Raw genomic sequence first — 20787 nt, forward strand, 5'->3', positions numbered from 1 at the left:
TATTGTACTGGATGGTCCAAATCGAGCCTCACTGTATTCAAACCTCTGTTTCCAAATACCCCCCCTAATTAGGTTGATTAAGGTTCGGGGCAGTTCTTTTTTCACACCTATTACACTATCTGCCAGACCAAGGAAATGACCTTAAAACAAGTTTTCCTCTCTTGGGCTCGATTCATACAGGGGAAAAAAGTGGAAAGAGGCAAAAGAGTCAATCTGATGAACCAATGACGGAAGATGTCAGTCGTGATTTTGGCGATTTTGAATAAACAAAACAAACAAGTCTAAACAAAAGCTACTGGCCTTCAACACCGTTTTGAGAAACTAAATTTTATGGGTCCTGTTACATTCATTCAAGTGGTTGTCTGTAGCTAATGACAAGAGTTAGTCAAAATTTGATTCTTCCATGATGTCTCATGCAGAAGTTCAGATGAAAATAGAAGACATCATGACCTTTTGTTTTTTATACCTTAAAAAGTCACTGTTTTCTCTGTAACCTCAACCACACCGGGGGTTCTGATGACCGTCACAGGATCTCGTTGAAGTGAAAACGATTAATTGTATTGTAAAGCATTAAAGGGCCTGAGATGATTGATGTTCATCACGGGTGCTACCACTGTGAGTGAAAATGCCTAGGATCCTCCTTACCATAGGAGACAATGTGGTCATGCGGTGCTGGGACTAACCCAGGTGCTTTGTCACACCACTGTAGATCCACGGTGCGTTTTTTTCCAGCCCAGTGGTGGTAAGAGCGCAGCACATTGAACCTGTCGACCGCTCCAGCTGACACTCGGACAGTCGATCCATGTGCTAGAGGTGAATCATTCAAATTGATCCCCCCCACTGCGGCTGCAGTTCCGCCAGCCAAGTAAAGAGACAGCACTGGCTACATGCCGTGGTGTCACAAAGGATGCCTCGCGATCCCCAGCATGCAATACGTTCGTTGGGATTCACCCCCCCCTTTATCTGGCTAAACCAATCACTCCTTCCACTACTCCCCCAACAGCTGACAGCACAGCAAAACCAAGCCGCTTTTAATGCTGCGAAAAAACATAAACACCCCTTTTTTAAAAGGCCACATTAATGTGATGTAAGTAAAGGGCAGAATTTCTAACTGCGGCTCTTCATCGTCTGTGATGATGCCACAGCGCCACCTAGCCCCTGCAAAGCGCCACTGAACTCCGCTCACCATTCATGCCGTCGCATTTGGAGTTGCCCACGTTGAAACAGGACGTCTTCATGTTGGCGGGCAGCACGTTCCACCATTTGTACTCGTATCCCAGGGCCGGTTCTGTGCCTGCTGGACATTTCTGGCATTCTTCCATTGAAGAAATATTATCATTATTTGTTATTTATGCTGATTACCCATTAACATTGTTTTAGCCATTTATAGAGCAGGGTGTTGTTACTGCATCAATTGATGTAAGCACCTTGAAAAAGGTACTGCAGCAGGAGTGGGATTCAGACCAGTAACAGACAGTTGAAATAAAGCATATAGGAAAAGGTCCTTTACTGTACCGTAATTGACAGCAAATGTACTCAAAACCACATTTGGGGTCAAGTAAGGAGAGCTGAAGACTGAATTCCAAAAAGACTGTGTGTGTTCCGCCGTAACTGGATGCACGATTCACTGAATTCCCACAATTCCTGGCACAAGTGGTCAAATGCCTTGTTTACCTTGCTGCCCAGTAACAGGCAATAATGTGAGAATTGTTTGACCATTCTTAAATAGCGAGGCATATAGTTTATGACTGCATTGTGATCAGGTTACAGCTTTTTTACATCCTACAAGTAATGGAGGGATGACACAAATGGTTAAAGAATTTTTTTTCTTCCATATAACAGGTAAAGGTACACATCTCTCAAAAAGAGCAACGTGAAGTTGACGTTAAGAGTTGCTCGGCATCCATCTGTATGTGTGTGTGTACGTCGTACATATACACATCACCTTTGACGCCGTCTGAGAAGGTGCCGGGGGGACAGGGGGAGCAGGTGGCCGTGTCGTTGTTGTAAAAACCCGGATTGCAGGGTGGGCACTTCTTCCGCTCGCCAGAAGGGGGTAGCGTCATGGCGCCGGTCACATTCTCCACGCAGATCTTCGGCTCGATCCACTTGTATATGATCTGGGTCTGGAGGGGACAGAAAGACTCAGGGGATGCTCACCTGAGACATTTGGAAAGACCTGAACGAAACTAGGAAGTCTTTCTTCCAATGGCCTGTCGAAGGGCCCACTTTTAGCCAACTGAAACTATTTGACGCAACAAGGCCCTGTGCCCACAAGGGTACATTTACAGTACATTTACTCACTTAGCTGACACTTTTCTCCAAAGTGATACATGATGTTGAGACACTGACAATTATTTACCCATTTATATAGCTGGGTAATTTTACTGAGGTCATTTAGGGTAAGTACCTTGCTCACGAGTACTGCAACTGGAGGTGGGATTCAAACCTGTTACCTTTGGGTCAAAAAGTTCCAACCACGACACTACCAGCTGTCCCCAGGCATGTCCCTGCTCGCTAATAAATATGGATGTTGCTCGGTTTTAAATACAGTGTAGTAGTATATATTCCTGATGCCTAATATGAAATAACAATAAAACCAAAAGCACCCCCCCAGGAAAAGTCCAAACTGGTTCCAATGATTGCATTTATTTATTTAGCAGACATACTTTTCTCTAAAGCGACTTCCAATGAACTCTATGTAGTGTTACCAGCCCACACACCTTATTCACCGTGGTGACTTACACTGCTAGATACACTACTTACACTGGGTCACTCATCCATACATACTTCAGTGAACACACTCTCTCTGTGACACTCACACACTATGGGTGAACCTGAACAGCATGTCTTTGGACTGTGGGAGGAAACCAGAGCACCCACAGGAAACCACCCAGACACGGGGAGAACGTGCAAACTCCCCACAGCCTGAGCTGGGACCGAGCCTACGTCCTCTCACACCACCCAAGCGCTATCAGACAGCACCGCAACTTGCTGTGCCACCTTGTCGCTGTGCCACTGATTACTAGTGCAGTCTCTGCTGTGAGAAGAAGGGTACTTTGTTTGCTCAGTCCAACACTCACCTTGGTTCTAGTCATTGTCATGCGGTCAGTGAGCTGTACACTGCAGCACACACTCTGCCAAGTGGCTCCCTGACTGGCTGGAGGGGTGGCCTGTGTGTCAGTGCTGCCCGACATGCGGCTCAGCCTTTACTGACCCATGCCCACCAGGTGTGTGTCCTTCCGCAGGTCCGCCAGCACACGTTCCACATAAACAGCAATGTGGCCAATGTGCCTGACTGCAGCTGAATGAGCGCCAAACCGGCGGATGCTTACCTTGCCTTCGCTGTCGCACGCCGTATGGATCTGGAAGTAGTCCTTCTCGCTGCACGCGGGTTTCTCCCTGCACATCGCCGACCCCTCAGCTGCCAATTCAGATTATTATATAACAAGTATTATAATGGATTGCAAATCATTACTACTGTACTTTTCAGCTTAGTCCTACTGCAATGTACCTGTCACATATATTTATATTTACTGCCATACCCTAGTAAGCCCCTAGTTTTGTTTGGAGACTCCAACTTTACACGGAGTTTTTCGCGTATTTGCGTTTACGGTGATTGAGTTTGGATTTTGTATGCCTCCCAAAAGCTGGGTGGTGTGACACCAGAACCACTATGCCATCTTCTTCCCAGTTAATGTTTGGCTTGTGCTGCATGGACTTCCCAGCCACCGTTAGCCCTTGTTTAACCTGTTAGGATCATGGGCCACGCTGGACCGAACCACATCAGCTCGACTGGTTACTGTGAATTCATTGCACTGTTTTCATTGATCTTTTTTGTCGTTACTCTTCTACATTTACATCACTTCATTTATCTGACACTTTTCTCCAAAGCAACTTACAGCTATTTACACAGCTGGGTAATTTTACTGGAGTAATTTAGGGTAAGTACCTTGTTGAAGCGTACGACAGCTGGGGATGGGACTCAAACCTACAACCTTTGGCTCCAAATACAAGAACAGCTCTAACCATTGCAGCACCAGCAGCCCCAGCTGTTCTGTTTTGGGTTTTTTGTACGAAACATCGAATTAAAATTTGGGCACTGGGTGTTTTTTTGTTTGTGTTTGTTAAGCATACAGTATTAAATAGCCACGAATGGGCTGAACAAGCACAGGATGGCAGCCGTACAGGAATTTCGATAAACATAACTGGCCAATGATATTACAAGATTGTCATTTTACAGATGAATGGTCAGTCTTCGGTGTTCTCCGTTTTTATTATCACAGCAAAAACATGCTATAACAGCACTTATACTACAATGTCACCTCCAAGCCACCTGTCCCATTCGACTGCCTCCTAAAGACCTGCACCCCGGATGACACGAGTGACCTCCCTTGGCCCGCCGCGCAGCTGTTCTACCAGTAGCTTTGACTTGGGGGATGAACCTTTGTGGATTCCGGGACTGCTAATAGCTTTATGGATTTCGCCTTTGCTAAAGCTCATGGCATTCCCAGCTGGAGGTGTGACATCACGTTACGTGTCAGCGCACTCGGCAAGCAACCGTTGGGGTCGGGGGTGGTGAAATCAGAGACAAAGCCGCACTGGTTACAAGTAAGGGGTATGTCACCAGGAGGACATCACTTATTTCCTTACTGACCTCTCAGGGAGGGGGTGGGGGCAAAGTGGTGCAGTGGTGCAGCAGGTTTGGCCACGTCCTGCTCTCGGGCAGCTCTGGGATTCAAGTCCTGCCTGGGGTGCCTGGCAATGGACTTGTGTCGTGTCCTGTCCTGGGAGTGTCCCATCTTGCTCTGAATTGCCACTTAAGACAAGCGGTTTCAGCAAGTGTGTATGATTTTCCTGACCACCTTATTATTTTGGGATACACCTGGCTGGCCCGGCACAACCCAATCTTTTCATAGAGCACCGGGGAGCTTGTAGCTTGGGGACTTCGATGCCCCATGAACTGTTTATCCCTTCCGTGTAGAGCCACTTCCATAGAGAGCCCAGAAGCAGCCAAGCCCCCTGAGGTACCAGGCGAGTGCCATGACCTCGATGAAGTTTTTAGTAAAAGTAGGGCATCCACCCTGCTCCCACACCGGCCATGGGATTGTGCGAGAGATCTCCTACCTGGAATCTCTCCTCCCCAGGGCAAAGTCTATCCTTTATCTCTTCCTGAACAGAGGGCTATGGAAAACTATGTAGCAAAGGCCCTGGCCTCTGGCATTATCTGACCCTCGACCTCACCGGCCTCGGCCGAGTTCTTTTTATTGGTAAAAAGAATGGAGGCTCGCACCCTTGCATTGATTATCGTGGTCTCAATGATATCACTATCAAATATCCACACCCCTTGCCTTTCATCACGGCGACACTAGAGCATGTCCATGGCATGCAGATATTCACCAAACTGGACCTGCAATCTTATCCGAATACGGGAAGGGGACGAGTGAAAGACAGCATTTAGTACTTCTGTGGGCCACTATGAGTACACGGTCATGCCTTTCAGTCTTGCTAACGCACCCTCAGTTTTTCAGGCATTTGTAAATCACGTATTGGGGGATTTGGTAAACAAATGCATTCTGGTTTATCTTGACGATATTCTGATCTATTCAAACATAAGGGTGTAGCGCGTTCAGCAGGTCCAGCAGGTGCTGCAGCGGTTGTTGATGAACAACATGTTCATGAAAGGGGAGAAATGTCTTTTTCACCAGGCACAGGTATCCTTCCTCGGGTTCATCCTGAGCCAAAAAGGGGTTGCCATGGACCCTAAAAAGATTCAGGCCATCTTGGATTGGTCCCGGCCAATCACGGTGAAGGCTCTGCAATGCTTTTTGGGGTTTTCCAATTTCTATAGCCGGTTTATCCAGGATTTTAGCCGATTTTAGACGAGTGGTTCCAGAACAGCAAAGAGGTGTGGTGGACGGTGCATGACCATCTCCACCAGAGCACCCTTCAGTACAGACAACAAGCGGACCGACACCGTCGCACCACCCTGTTCCAGCCTGGGCAGTGGGTATGGTTGCCCACCAAGGACATAAAGCTCCAGCTCCCTTCCAAGAAACTCAGGCCCCGGTTTAGAGGTCCCTTCAAGATCCTCCAGCATATCACTCCAGTAACCTACAGGTTGCAGCTGCCCCCAAACATGCACATTTGCCCTACGGGTCATGTGTCTCTTCTCAAGCCCTACTGTACCTCCCTTATGCAGGTTTCACAGAGGCTGCACCGCCTCCCCTGTTGCAGGTCGATGGGGCCCCGGCTTACACAGTGTGTGTACTCCTGGATTCCAAGCGCTGATGCAATGGTCTACACTACCTGGCAGACTGGGAAGGGTATGGGCCTGAGGAGAGGTGCTGGGTCCCTGCTCGTGACACCTTCAACCCTTTTCTGATTGATAACTTTCACAGGAAGTATCCAGACCCGCCAGCTCCACATCCCCAGGAGTGCCCCCCATCTAGGGGTCGCAGGGCGACAAGAGCCGCCCGTGAGGAGGGGGGTACTGTCACGCCCACGCATGCAGCGCAACCACAAGCACCTGGTCACAATCAGCGCAGCCGGGTATAACCACTGTTCCCTGGTTGCGGAATCTTTTTAAAACAACCATACCATCTGCGTTCACGACACTTCCACAGCTTGTCCTTCTCCGTGTATCTCCCTCCTTGTTCCCTCACCTATCTCCTTGTCCCTGTTCCTGTCTCTTACGATATGAACCCTCACTTCGCTTCATCGACCACGTCTTCAGATTCTCCTCTCCAGGACCACGTTTGCACCTCAGTTTGAACCACGCTTTTCCCCGACGATCCCGCAATTGGGTCCACACCAGGGTCTCCAGTCCACTCTTTGCGACAGTATGTCACTTTGGAGAAAAGTGTCTGATAAATGAATAGACGTAAATGGAAATGGAAATGTAAATGCTTGGTAATATCACCGGCCATAGCAATGGTTTGTGTATAGAAGGGCAAAACCTACCATCTTTTTCCAGAAATTTCACGTTTATGCGAGTTTCAAAATCAGTATTAAACTAGCCGCTTGTTTGCGAAAGATCAGGTGTGTTTAAAGATACTGAAGCAAATGGGAGATTGGATTTGAAGAGCGAATAGTGAAGCACTACTAGACACGTGACTGGAAAGCTGCAGCTGGTGTGCTTGGTTTCTCCAGCGGTGCAGTTGAGCGACGGACAGTCCGTTTCACAGACGTACGCGCGTACTCCTTGTCCTTGTCGCAGGGCGTGCAGGAGCTGGCCCCCTTGCTGGAGTAGGTGTTTCTGGGGCAAGGCTCGCAGGTCGAGGAGCCCGGCGTGCGGCTGAACGTGCCTGGCTTGCATTGGAAGCACTCTGATGTGTAAGCCACCCCTGGAAAGCGACAGCAGGTCATTACACCAGCCTCTTGAACCCTGGAACACGCCACTCGAGGCCAAAGATCCACAATGCGCACGTGTGTGGGACAATCGGTCCGTCGTTTTTCTCTTTACCTTCGATCTGAATGTTTCGTAGCAGCACCGGTTTCACTATTTTAGCCCCGACCAAAATTCCAGTTGTCCTCCAGTACAAAATGTTTGTGCCAGATTTCAAGCTCACCTGCAGCCCAGCAAAGAAACGAAAGGTACAGTCATGTACAGTCATGGCTCTCATGTCCCCGCATAACATAAAATATGCATTTTTCATGCAACAACAATGAGGAAGACGGTGGGCAGAGTAGTGTTTGGCACTGTCAGCTTTAGATCTCAAGGTTGCAGGTCTGAATCCCACCTACTGCTGTAGGGCCCTTAAGTAAAGTACTAACCCTCAACCGCTAGAGTAAAGGTGGGATAGTGCACTCAAGCTTAGCGAGTTTAGTACTTTGATTTAAACAATACAGATGTGTTTCAGCAAGATGCCTTCATCAGTGTGCGTGTACATTTCGTAAGGAGTGACATACAGTATCAGAATGCGGAGAGCATGTGACGGGTTATGACATCATCATTCTTGGACCAACAGCTGAGAGCAAGAATAAAATGGAGACTGTAATTCAAACGCAACACAAGTACTGTAAGGACTGCAAGTTAAGTATTGACAATGATTAAAGTCATAGAACAACAAGGCGAGGCAATGACAAAAAAGGCAATAATTGAAAAATACAAAGCAGGCGAAAAGGGCATCAAAAATATTGATGAGGAACTGAAAAATATAGAAAATCCATGAGATAAAAATCAGGTTAAGAAAACAATTGATTATGAACTGGAGTACAAAAAAAACTGTGCAAGTTCACATCTTCATCGAGTCCATTCAGTCATAATAAAATAGTTTTCGCAACAAAAAGGTAACGCAAATAATATGAGGATTTTGGGCACAATAGTCAGAATAATGGAACAGCAAGGAAGGGAAAATCATTAAAAAAGAAAACACCTGAACAGTTGAAAGTAGTCAAAAAGGACATGAAAAATATTGAGGAAGCAAAAATACAGAAGATCAAAACTTGAACATTCTTCCCTGAAAATTGTCCCAGCTGTAGATTGTCAGTCACTTTAGAGAAACGTGCCCAGGTAAATGTGACATTTTACATGTGTCGCTTCGCAACATCTCACACTGCCACAAAACCCAAGAACGGCAGTCAAGAGACCCTGGAGGGTGCTATATCTCTGAGGGCACAGGTGCAACACGGGAAAAATTTACCGTGTGGGTGCCCCACTCTCCATTGCTGGTCAGCTTGATCCACTTCTGGTCGGACGACTGGTCCATTTCCTGGCACTGGTCATTCTGAATCTGAGCAGTGACAAATGAACACGTTATGGAAATGTCTCGTCAGTCAGCAGTTTCACAGTTACTGGTTAAAACTCTTTGGAGAAACAAATCGGGCGGCTAGACGGAGACTCACAAAGAATTCGAAGAAGACGTTGTTGTCCACATACTGGTACTCAAAGGAGACGGAGCCCTGTTTCTTCAAGTGCACAGCGTAGATGAGGGACACGGTACACTCGTCTCGGTTCGATTCCATGTAGTTTCCCTGGGGCGTCCAAGTGGAGCTGGGTGGACAAGGGAGGGACAACAACTGTGATGAGGACAGAGCATCCTGGACCCCATGTTTGGTGCAGCATCCAAGTGAACAGACACCACTTGCACTAGAAACCCCAGTAAGATACACTGACCGGGAATCTCACTAATGGAGACGATTGTGAACGGATCCCTGCAAAACAGATCTATCTGTGTGTGTGTGTGTGTGTGTGTGTGTGTGTGTGTGTGTGTGTGTGTTTGTGTGTGTGTGTGTGTGTGTGTGTGTGTGTGTTTTTATGCACACTTCTCTCCAAAGCAACGCACTTATTTTTAATACACGGGCAGCATGGTGGCACAGCAAGCAGCACAGCTGCCTCACAGTGCCTGGGAGATGTGAGAAGGCATGGGTTAGAGCCCGCCTCAGTCTGTACGGAGTCTGTGTGGATTTCCTCCAGGTGCTCTGGTTTCCTCACACAGTCCACAGACATGCTGTTCAGGTGGATTGGTGACTCTTGTCACCCATAGTGTGTGTAACAGGGAGAAAGTGTGTTGCACTGGCATATGGATGAGTGACCCATTGTAAATAGTGTTCATTGGAAGTCGCTTTGGAGAAAAGCTTCTGCTACATGAAGTAACGAAATAACTTTTAATAAAATTTAGTGTAATTATGGAAAAACCTATATGCAGCTACTGGTGCAATTGTACACTGATTCATATGGCGACAAACCGACTGCATTCAAGAATCACGTGTCGGCATCCAAATCTGTCCTTGGACTTTTTGCACTGTATTGTCTGAGAGGTATGTCGCGTTGCAGAAAAGCATGTACTAAATGAATAAATGTAAACATAAAAGAGGAGGCAGGGTGGAAAAATATGTATTCTGTTTAGCCTGCTCGTACCATCACGGTATCTGGGGATTTTTTAACAGTTAATCAATCATTGCTTTACCTTCTCTTAGCCAAGTGAGGCTAAAAGCGGAAATGTGTCGCAAGAAAAAAATAGACATGCAGCTCTAAGCAGTAATATGCAGAACTCGGTGTGTCTCTTTGTACCTAATTTCTAAGTCCTGCCTTATTCTCCTTGAATGTGAAAAAGAAACCAGTACTAGTGTCAAATGCTAGATTACTATAATATTGCATAACATAATAAAACCTTTTGTGTCTACAGCGTTGTACTTCTGATGCTCTTAATCACTGTTATTAAGTTTCTTTGTAATGTTTTTCTATAGTTCTATATTTGCTGTCCTGAATTGTGGGATCAAAAAAATGTACCATTGTACCATTATGATTTACTTTTTGAGTAAAATTAGCATACCCTCTATGGTATTCATGCATGTCTTCTACTTTTACTCTATTATACTTCTACTTGTATGACTTCCCTTACTTTTTTGGATTGTCTGCTATGAAAATGTCTGGAAGCTTATTTGTTCCTTCTCATTGAATATTCCAAATAACCTGGAATTGTCGATGTGAGAAGATTGATTCCAACGTTGAGTTTGACAATTACAAACGTTGACGACTTGGACGCAGTGGGAACGCCCACAATGACCACGCGGTCACACCCAGCCTGGTAAAGCAAGATGAAGTCATAACAATCGCTCACTTGCTGCAGGTCAGGGCTTCATCGCCCCCGGGGCCGTTGTCCATGTAGGTGGCCAGACTGGTGAAGCCGGCAGGGATGTCGTCCCACTCATCGAAGCGGATGCCACTGCCTAGTGAGTAAGTGCCAGCGGCACACTGCGTGCACTGCTGGGCTGACATCTCCAGGAACTCGCCGGCCTCACAGGAGAACGCTGGCATGGGATCAGGGAGAGGGTGAGAGAGGTCACGACCCATTTCATCAGCATCACACCCCAAAAAAATCACACAACCACCTCATTCAAAGGCATGGGTTTCAGCACGTCGAACCATAGGGGCACAGCTGGTAAGAAAGAAGACGTATGAAAGCCACTGGCAAAACCAAATTGTAAGAAGATCTCATTAACGTTCCTTCATCGCCTCTTAATGACCCTTGGAATAGAAGTGGGATGCAAATGCCCTCTTTAGACTTGATGGAGTGATTTGTATTCAATCTGTAGCCACACAAACTAACCACTCAAGTCATCTGTTTCCCATTATAATCCCATTTTGCTGCTTGAGGGAGAGTCTGGACTCCTACAGAAGGAAAGTAAACATCCAGTTTTGAACAGAAGAACAATCTAAAGTCAGGAATTTGAGCTCCATGGGATTTATATGCGACAACACTAATATGACATTCGTGGGTGGCAGGTAGTGTGGTGTTAAAGCTTTGAGCTAAGGTTGGAAGTTGCAGGCTTCAATCTTCAATTGGTGTAGTACTCTTGAGCAAGGAACCGACCCTGAGTTACTTCAGTAAAAATTACCCAGCCGTAAAAACAGGTAAATAATTATTGGTAGCTTAACACTGTAAGTCGCCGTGGCGAAAAGCATCAGTTAAATGAAAGAATGTAGAATGATATTCATAACTGGCAACAATCATTTTTGCATTGAACTTTTTACACCATCAACTAATGCAACTGTTACTAACCATTATGTACGAATTAAGTGTTCTAGCCATCACACACAGCCTTGCTTCTCGAATGTGAGCGCTCATGTAGAAGCTTCGTCTTGACAAAGAAACAGCTGTTACCTGTGAATAATTTAGGGGACGTTTTTGTGCCAGAGGAACGAGAAGAGCAGCGAAGATCTAGGTATCAGATGAACTGACTTAATGTCAGTGATGGCCTAAAGCAGCGAAGCGCGTGGGCAGCACAAGTTGTGAGAGTGCCAAGCTGATCAACGTGTTGTCTCTTGCCTTGTACCATAGTCCTCGTGTGGTGTACAACGGTAGAAAACTGGGCTCACTGCAGGGAGGGCAGTCCGTCTTTTTCCCATGGCCATTCCTGTGGCTAGTCAACCACAGCAAGAGCCACACTATCATTATTAAAAAATCTAAAATAAATTTATTTCAGACCTCTAAGGACATTAAAGGTCAAATATGTACAACTGAACAATTTATTTATTTGCATTTCTTTATATTATTTATTTATAAGCTTCTTCATGCATCAATATCAGTAATACTGAACTTGTAAAGGTATTTCACCTCATGAAAAACTGTATTTTGCATATACTTCATGCTGCACATTGTGTTTTTTTGCATTGCAGATGTCTCACATTTTATGCATTAAATTTTCATGCTATGGCACTAATGACATGCCTAATAAAGAGCGAAAAACAAATGTTTTTTTGAACACGGTGGATAAATAAATACTACTGCGATAAACAACTTTACAATGACACGTGTTGACTAACTCCAGATTCCATGGGGATGACCTGGAAGGGCTACTTACACAGAGATCTGTAGCGCAGAGACCTACTCCCTAAGGGATCTGCAGCAAAGAAGGTAACTCATGAAGGAATCAACCCCACTGAGGCTTATTAACACTGAAATCCAAAGCACTGGGGCCTAATCAGTGGAATAAATTCCTTCTGTCCCTCAGAACTTCTGAATCCTTTTCAGGATTCACGAAGGGTCTCAAAAGGGTCTTATTTCCCTCCGAAATTCCTAAAACCTTTGCAAGATAGTCCCTCAGCATCTAATATTTTTATGTACCTATTTTCCTATTTGTATGTAACTTCTATAGGTGGTACGTGCACTATGACAGTGGCTGTCTTTCAATAATCATGTGTCTCTATCCATGTCTGCTGTGGGATCTACCATTGTTTACTCTGATTTGTATGTCGCTTTGGAGAAAAGTGTCTGAATTAATGCAACTGCATTAATGAACTTATAGATAGATCAAGCAAGCATAAGTATACAGAGTAAGGTAAGGTTTGGTGTCATCAAGTCAAAGTCCATTCCTGGCAACAGCTTAGATGGTTTTTATCATAGAGGAGGATACGGAAGTGGTTTACCACGATCTTCTTCTGCATATGTCTTTGGACTGTGGTAAGAAAACCATGCACTCGCTGTACATACAGGTATGGATTCAAACCGGGATGTGAAACCACAGCCCAGGACACCTGAATCGGCGGTGTTACCCGCTGTGCCACTGTGCACAGCTCCTGAGCACATGGGCCTACCCTAAAAGCAACCCCAGCACTGAGACCTACTTACAGACCTGAACAACTGAGACCTACTGGCAAAGGAATCCATGTTACTGTCGCTAACTCACTGCTTAACCGCAGGGCCTAATTTTTAATTTTTCCAGCTTGAATAAAAACCACAGGACAGTGAGTCTGCAGATGCATGAGAGGTAGCCATCATACGCCACGCAGGCTGCATCTATAACAAATCGAGAGGCTGGATCAGATAAGCTGTTAACAGGTCAGCACCCTGGACTGAGTTTGAAGGTGGTCTCCTCCTATTTGGTAATTTTTGACTCTGTCCAACACACCATGCTCAACAACGTTTTAAAACTGTCTTGAAAATGCAACATGCAGACCTTGGCTATTGATCTCTCTAATGGTCCCTCTCCATTGCGGTCCACAGCTGGACACCATGCACCAGTACAGCAGTTTTTCAGAACATCTGCAAGCGGAAAGGACGTCGAACACAGCTGTCTTGTCCCAGCCAGTTGTAATTCAGCTATCCATCACGGAGCGCCGGTGTGCGCTTGCCGAAGTGCGCTGGACATTCTGCCGAGCACTAACACCATCAGGGAGAGTGCTCTTGTCGGAAATCTATTTTTAGGATCCATTGTGCTCGGCGAAAGGATGACAAGGAGGGAATCTGATGCTACTCTTTCGATGAAAAATAAGATTAACACAGGGCAGACGTAACCTTAAGATGGAAACATGCTTCTGGCATCATTGCCTGTCACTGACGCTCCGGAATCACGTCAGCAGGAAGTAAGGAACTGGAATCAACCAAGGAGGCTGGTGAGGTAGGCAGCGCAATGGCACATCCACATGTAACAGCAAAAGGAGCTCAGAAAAGATACTAAATAGCAAGGTTATTCCTTGAAACAATGTCACGTTGCCATAGTCACAGTAACACGCAAACATACGCAAACATACACACGTAAACCGCAGGCTTCCCAAGACAAGGAGAACTTGCGGACTGAAGACAGACACACGATCAGCGTACTCACTGCAGTCGGTGCCACGGACCGGGTCCGGAAGGCCGCTGCACATGCCCTGGTTGTGCGGGATGGCCACCCTCCAGCGAGAGCCCGTGCTATCGCACTCCGTGTACTCAAAGTAGTACTCGATCTGCAATACAGAAGCATGTTTGACTCATGAGGGGGCATTGAAAACTGTCCCATGTGCTTTTACTTGTCCTATTCTTCTTGGGCTGGATTCTTAGTACATTTACCTTTATCAATTTCTCCAAAGCAATGTGCAACATCTACTATGTACCTCAACTTACAAACACAGCTGGGAGTCTGTTCGTAACTCGGAATTGTCTGTAAGTCCACCGACTGCTTCACTATCAAAAAAAACTGAACAATACAGCTTAATCCCTTGACTTGTTTGCAGGCAGACAGCTGACAAAAACAGTGATGTAAACGTTCTCTGTAAGACTTTATTTTATGAGCAGCTCATACAAGGCAACGCCTCAGTGTCCCTCTGTATTGGAAAAATGGAGCATGAGACAGGATGCCAATGTGGATGGGAGACCAGTTCAGTTAAATTAGCTTTTATTAAAAGGAGGCAACATTATTTTAAAATAAGTGAAATTAAAAAATTTGTCATGCCCACAAGCTCCTATTCAGTGTGTCTTATTCTGCTTTACACATGTCAAAGATGTCCAACGGCGTAACAGGACAGATCGCCAAGGTGACAAGACAGAATGAGCGAAAGCTGCACGTCTCCAGGCCACTATGGCACTTTGCTGTAGGAGAAGAGAAGCTTCCTAAGCAGACCGTGAGCTACCCACAAAGACAAACTGCAGGGCTTAGTGCCAGGATGCAGCCATTGTGTTGCTACGCCTTGGGGGATCAATTAAAAATCCCTACGGATAAACAGGGCCCATGCCTGCTGCAGCAATAATCCACAAAGGAAGCCTAGAAAGCAGCCGCAATCTGTCAGCAGGCCACATTCAGCTGAAGAGTTTCAGGTTTTACACACGACAGCTGGGTCATCCCCCCCTTACTTGACAGATTCACAGCAGTTGAAACCAAGGGAATTAGCTCAGCCAGCGGTCGCCATCAATACAGTGGTGGAAAAGTACAGGGAAATATTTCCGCTACATGCCACCAACACTATGACACCGCCTGGGAGCTGTGTAAAAAGCACTAACATTGGAGTTTTTCTGCAAACAAGCAGCTCTGCAAATGTAAACAGAAATGGTTCCTCCACTCTATCACATCACACATTTCATGGAATAAAGGCTTTGTTGGGGATGTAACGACCACATGGGAATAAAAGTGATGACTGTCACAGATGGACCATTAAACAACGGTACATTTCCTCTTTAGATTGTCTACTGGACTCTGCTTAAAAGTCATGCACATTAATGGAGAGAGGAGGCACTAAACAAAGCTTTCTGGCTTTGGAAAAGCAGCGGTTACAATCAGCGTTTTTTGGCCATTGTGTCCAAAAAAAGAGCACCCTTCCATTGTGGCATTTACAAAAGCAGTGTATTATTTTCATGATGTGTAATAAACATGATACAGTACAGAGACCAAACTATTGAGAATTATACAAATAAATCACCATCACCTTCATATAATTAATTCTGCAATTAAACCAATTCATTTGAAACACCACTCACATCATCAGTATCTTACTGCTTGCCAAACTACCAGGGAAATGAGAAATAAGTGTATTACAAAGACAATAATACAGATTAACACAGGAGCCAGATACAGTATGTAAGGTGGTCTCAAGCCGTTGTGGTTCGTCATTTCGGTCCATTCTTGCCTTTAATGGAGTCAGGAAGAAGGGAACGACGTGTTTGTCGCTCTGCGCTGATTTGAGAATGCCCTCGGAGAGAAGGAAGGAAAAGCTACGGAGTGCAGGAAACTGATAATGCTACAGTTGTGCCAATGAAAATCATAGCATGAGTGGACCTGAAGGATTAACTTTAACGGCAAAAAATGGCTGCAGGACAATGCTGTGCAAAACAGTTACAAGTATAGCAAAGTTAATTCATTTCCCTTTCAGAGACGAAATTTTCAGATGCTCCAGCCCATCCCGCTCATGTCATTTTCATAACCATATTAGATTTAGGCATAATTTCTCTCTATCAGTTTTCACATGGCTGAGATCACCAGTCGACCAGCTTTCTGTACACTGTACACCGCACATCAGTTTCACGCTTCTTAAACACACCGACCACCATTTATTTATTAGTTATAAAGGTACCATCTTATCAGTCCATTGAATTTACTGAGGTCAGCTTAGAGCATCTCACTTTTAGTACAGACCAATTAAAGTGAGCACCGAGAAAGGAAATCAGCAGCCACTGTTATATGAAATTTAAAGCCACCTGACTGGATTTATAAGTAAAAAGGACAATGAAAGTTAATGGTGCAAACTAATTTTGTATAAAATGTAGATTTATTTGGAGGAGGGCACGTAGGGGTACTGGGGGTTACAAACAGAGGTGGTGGTGCATCATAAGTATATTTCAACCGGAGACTCAAACCGACGAGGAGCCATTGCCCTGCACATAAGCGTGGCTTCTCCTTTTCCAACCTTTCCTATAACCTGCTGGACTCCTTTCCGTCCACCCTTTTTAAGAGGAACCCAACACCATGGGAAGGAAAATGTCAGGGAAATCCTGAGTTCAGATTCTGTGAATGAAAATAAATGTATGATTTTTTTTCAACGGCCCTCAAGCGTCGCCACTAATTCAAAGGGAGGTGCAAAAGGAACTCTCATGTGCACTTGGAAAGACACCACCATGCAAATGAGCTGCACGTGCAAGTTAAAACGAATAAGACGCACAAATTAATCACCCGTCATTACTTATGCTTTGAACTAGCAGATTTGCATTTTCATCGGGAAGCAGATCTTTTCAGGCCTACATCAATCAGTAAGTGAAAAAGAACAGGGGTGCGCATGAGAAATCAATGCAGCAGGAAAAACCAGCATGGTGAGCAAAATGTTCACCTGATACTTTTCACCACAGCAACTTAAAATGTTAAGGTTACAATTATTTACCCATTCAGACAGCTAGCTAATTTTACTGGAGTAACTCAGGGTAAGTACCTTGCTCAAGGGTACTACCACTAGAGGTGAGGCTTGAACCTGCAACCTTTGGATCCAAAGGCAGTTGCGCTAACCACTATGCTACCAGCTCTTCCCCAAATACATGAGGACCATGACAAAACAAAGCGTGACAATTTGAGGGATGGCAGCGTGAGCCTTCAAAATGAAGAGGAATAAAAGAGGTTATGAAAATGAAAGGAGTTCTTTGAATGACAAGGTGCACTCTGGAAACCACTCCCAAAAACAGTGTGCAGTGTGGAGAGAAGAGGAGATGTGGGCCACACTGTCTGCCAGCTTGTGTCATGTTAATTACAGTCCAAGTCCAAACGGCAGCAGGTAAGGAATACATGCCTTTAAAGATGTTTTCGGAGATCTCGAAATAAACCTGCTGGCAGAGCCTTCTTTAGCACTTTCATTTTTTTCTCATATAGATATTGGGTTTGTTCCCGGTAAGGTGGTGCAGCCGTGCAGCTCCCAGAGCTCTAATGTTTGCAAGTCTGGGTTATCCAGATATAAAAAAGGGTGGGATCTCATAACATACAGCCAGTGTTTGTCCATCTAATCCAAGATAGGGACTTGGAGTCCCACACAGCCATTGTTTGCCACATTCTTTTCTTAACAGTGTGCCTACAAAGTGTGTGATGGAGCCCAAGCCTGTCTGCTGGAGGGGGGCTGAAGGGTGGGGATGAGAAAGGAATCTTTATTTCTTTTATATTGCATCACGGCTTCATTGTACCTCTCTAAAACTTCCATCTGGGCAATTACGGTAAAATCACATTGTACCTAATGGAAATGAGATGCTATAAGCAAAAGGAAAAAGATGCACTTTGACCACACTTTTTTCACTGTGCTGTTTCCAAGGTGAGGGAGCATAGTGGCATGGTGGATTTGGCCAGTGCCTGCTGTGTGGTGGGCCTGGGGTTCAAGCTCTGCTTGGGGTGCCTTGTGATGGACTGGCATCCCATCCTGGGTGGGTCCTCTGCATCCTGTGTTGCCAGGTAAGGCTCTGGCTTGCCACGACCCCGCTCGGGAGAAGTGGTTGTTGACATTGGTTGTTTCCAAGGTAACATTTTACAATTTATACAGAGACGCCTATTAGGAGAGTTAAAAAAAGAAAAAAACACAACGGCTGATGCAAAACTTTTTTCTGAAGTGCCACAAAGCCGCGGCGAATACGCTTCTAAAGTGGAACTTGGATTTTAGGACAAGTCGGAATGAGAACTAAGCAGCAGGGTTTGATGTGTTACTGTGCGCCATAGCAACTGCACCTGGTGCAGGGCTGAACTGACGCGAGGAGGCGCTCTCCCCCCCCCCCACAGCGAGAGGCCTTTGTGCGAAAGCGAGGCGTGTGTATTGCATGTGTCCAGGGGTGATGTGTAAATGTTGACACGAGCGCAGAATGTGAGCCATATGCGTGCGCCATTTGTCACGCTCAATTAGCATGATAAACACAGTGATTCAGCTACGGTGCGCACATTAACTTTAATGTGGATTTTTTTCCCCGACTCTACCTTATCTTTCCTTTGTAGACAACCCAGGAAGGCAACACCGACTCAGCAGAGCGAAACATGAGCCCTAGCCAAAAATCATTCACGCAGTCCTCAGAATCGACATATATGTGACACAAAGAGTGCACAGCACTATGGATCCGACAATCTATGTATGTTCATAACAGTATTTTGTTCACGATGGCAATTATTCTGTCCAACACACACACACACACACACAGTGTGGGGGGAAAAGCTTTTTCTGACGGATTAACAGGTTATGCACAGCTGTGGCCAGTCAGGGAAGAGCTCCTCTGTCTCCAGCCACACCATTTACTCTGTCTCTATGGTACCTTTACACTTTGGACATATTAACAGGACATAACCCCCATACAGTATTTGTACACGACTCCCTCGAGTCTGGATCTCTGTATATATTAGTCTCCCAGAAAACCTGACAAGTTATTATGTTATTGCTCTAAAGAAACAGCGTGAACATGTTTAATCAGGCATTAACAAGAAGACCTTTCTAAAGAGCAAAGTATATTGATAAGAGTACACTGAAAATACAGTATTTTAATCAGGATATAAACAGTACATATAATGGGGGCATAGTATACACTGCAGTATCAGTGTAATAATCATTATTATCAATACTGTATCTAATCAGTGCACTACAGCCTACAGAGACGATAGCTGAATCAGGTACTAATAAGAAGAGCTTTTTAAAGATCATTGATAATGGCGTATTTTGAGAGCGCACAGTAGTATTGATTTGTAGAGGCCCTACTACAAATTATCTAAGAGGGGGTGTTGCCCAAAAACAACATGTGAGAGCGGGCAGAACATGAGTGTTCCAAAACTAATAATGTGTGTGTGTCTATCCAGAGTTAGAAGAAGAAGAAGAAGAAGAAGAAGAAGAAGAAGAGTATCCAGGTGTTTTATAACGCACACATCATGTGTTGAAGAGAAACGGCGCGCCTATAATAAAAACGCCCGGAACGTGTGTATATCACTGTCAGCACATGGCTGTAGACACACAGTGTCACACACACACACACACACGTACTGTACTGTACTGTACACACAATAGGTGCTCTGACTCACACCGAAATCCAGAGGTGCGGCTCTACCGCTAATACTAAAAAATAGCCTGTGCTGTGTGTATAAACACTGTAAATACTCTAAACACATGGTACATGATGATTAAAGTGTCCCAGTGCCGATCAGCGCTACAAATCAAATAAAATGCTGCACTGTCATAAAACGCACGATGTGGAAATTATGAGAAGGTAGTCAGCATCATCATGTAATATACTGATATTCTAAATCACTCACACATCACATATGTCATGTGTGTGTGTGTGTGTGCACTAGCGTTACCTCTGAGCAGGGCGGCAGGTCCCTGCTGTCCCTGTCCCTGTCCCTGTCGCCGTCCTGCCTGTCGCTGTCCCCGGCCGCGGCCCCCCACGGCTGCGCGCTCAAGAGCAGCAGAGCTCCGCAGATCCAGGCGCGCGAGGACATGACAGAGAGCGGGTTGAGGAAACGGAGCCGCCTCCGCTCGTCCTTCCCTCCCATCGCATTTATTTATTCAAAATCTTGACACACTTTTTTCACCCCTTCTTTCTTTCTTTTTCTTTCTTTTTTTTTTTGCTCTCCGTCGTTTCGCGGGCGCCACGAGCGTCTCCCTCGCTCCCTCCAGCCCACACGGCTATAAGCCCTATGTCTTTAACTGCCATCCGCCGGCTCGTGACAGCGCGGCCGTGACGTCACCACGGTCCAGTGAGGACAGGCACGGTCACGGTGGACAGCGGCTGGACACGCTGCGTAAAGATGTCCTCTTCGGTGCCCGTGATTTCATTTCAATTTTGCATGAGTTCATAAAGCACTCAGTAATGAAGAGAAGTTCAATTACTACTGAGCTAATGTTATTATTATTATTATTATTATTATTATTGTTATTATGATTATTATTATTGTTGTTGTTGTTGTTGTTGTTGTTGTTTTTCTTGTTAAGCACAAAAATGCATGATACCAGCTTTCATTTCTTCAAAGTTTTCTCGGTATAAAACTGCTAATAGAATTTTTTAAGACTTGGACACATGTTTGCGCTAAATATACGTGTTCATATACTGTAAATAACAGCAACAACAAGAAGAATTTTCATCATCATAATAACAA

At 45.3% G+C, this 20787-nt stretch overlaps 1 protein-coding gene across 1 annotated transcript in view; it reads right to left on the reverse strand.

The window, feature by feature from the left end:
* LOC108921152 (UPF0577 protein KIAA1324-like) overlaps nucleotides 1-20354 on the reverse strand; it is a 31410-nt gene extending 11056 nt beyond the window's left edge. Inside the window, exons 1-10 of the mRNA XM_018730483.2 lie at nucleotides 19990-20354; nucleotides 14053-14173; nucleotides 10566-10755; nucleotides 8848-8995; nucleotides 8646-8735; nucleotides 7466-7571; nucleotides 7194-7346; nucleotides 3336-3424; nucleotides 1946-2126; nucleotides 1187-1315 (exon numbers count right to left, since the gene is read on the reverse strand). Coding sequence (XP_018585999.1) covers nucleotides 1187-1315; nucleotides 1946-2126; nucleotides 3336-3424; nucleotides 7194-7346; nucleotides 7466-7571; nucleotides 8646-8735; nucleotides 8848-8995; nucleotides 10566-10755; nucleotides 14053-14173; nucleotides 19990-20184 — 1402 coding nt within the window. The 5' untranslated portion in view covers nucleotides 20185-20354. The remainder of the gene's footprint in view (nucleotides 1-1186; nucleotides 1316-1945; nucleotides 2127-3335; nucleotides 3425-7193; nucleotides 7347-7465; nucleotides 7572-8645; nucleotides 8736-8847; nucleotides 8996-10565; nucleotides 10756-14052; nucleotides 14174-19989) is intronic.
* Between the last annotated feature and the right edge of the window lie 433 nt (nucleotides 20355-20787).

The sequence above is a fragment of the Scleropages formosus genome, chromosome 5 (assembly GCF_900964775.1).
Source record: "Scleropages formosus chromosome 5, fSclFor1.1, whole genome shotgun sequence".
NCBI lineage: Eukaryota > Metazoa > Chordata > Actinopteri > Osteoglossiformes > Osteoglossidae > Scleropages > Scleropages formosus.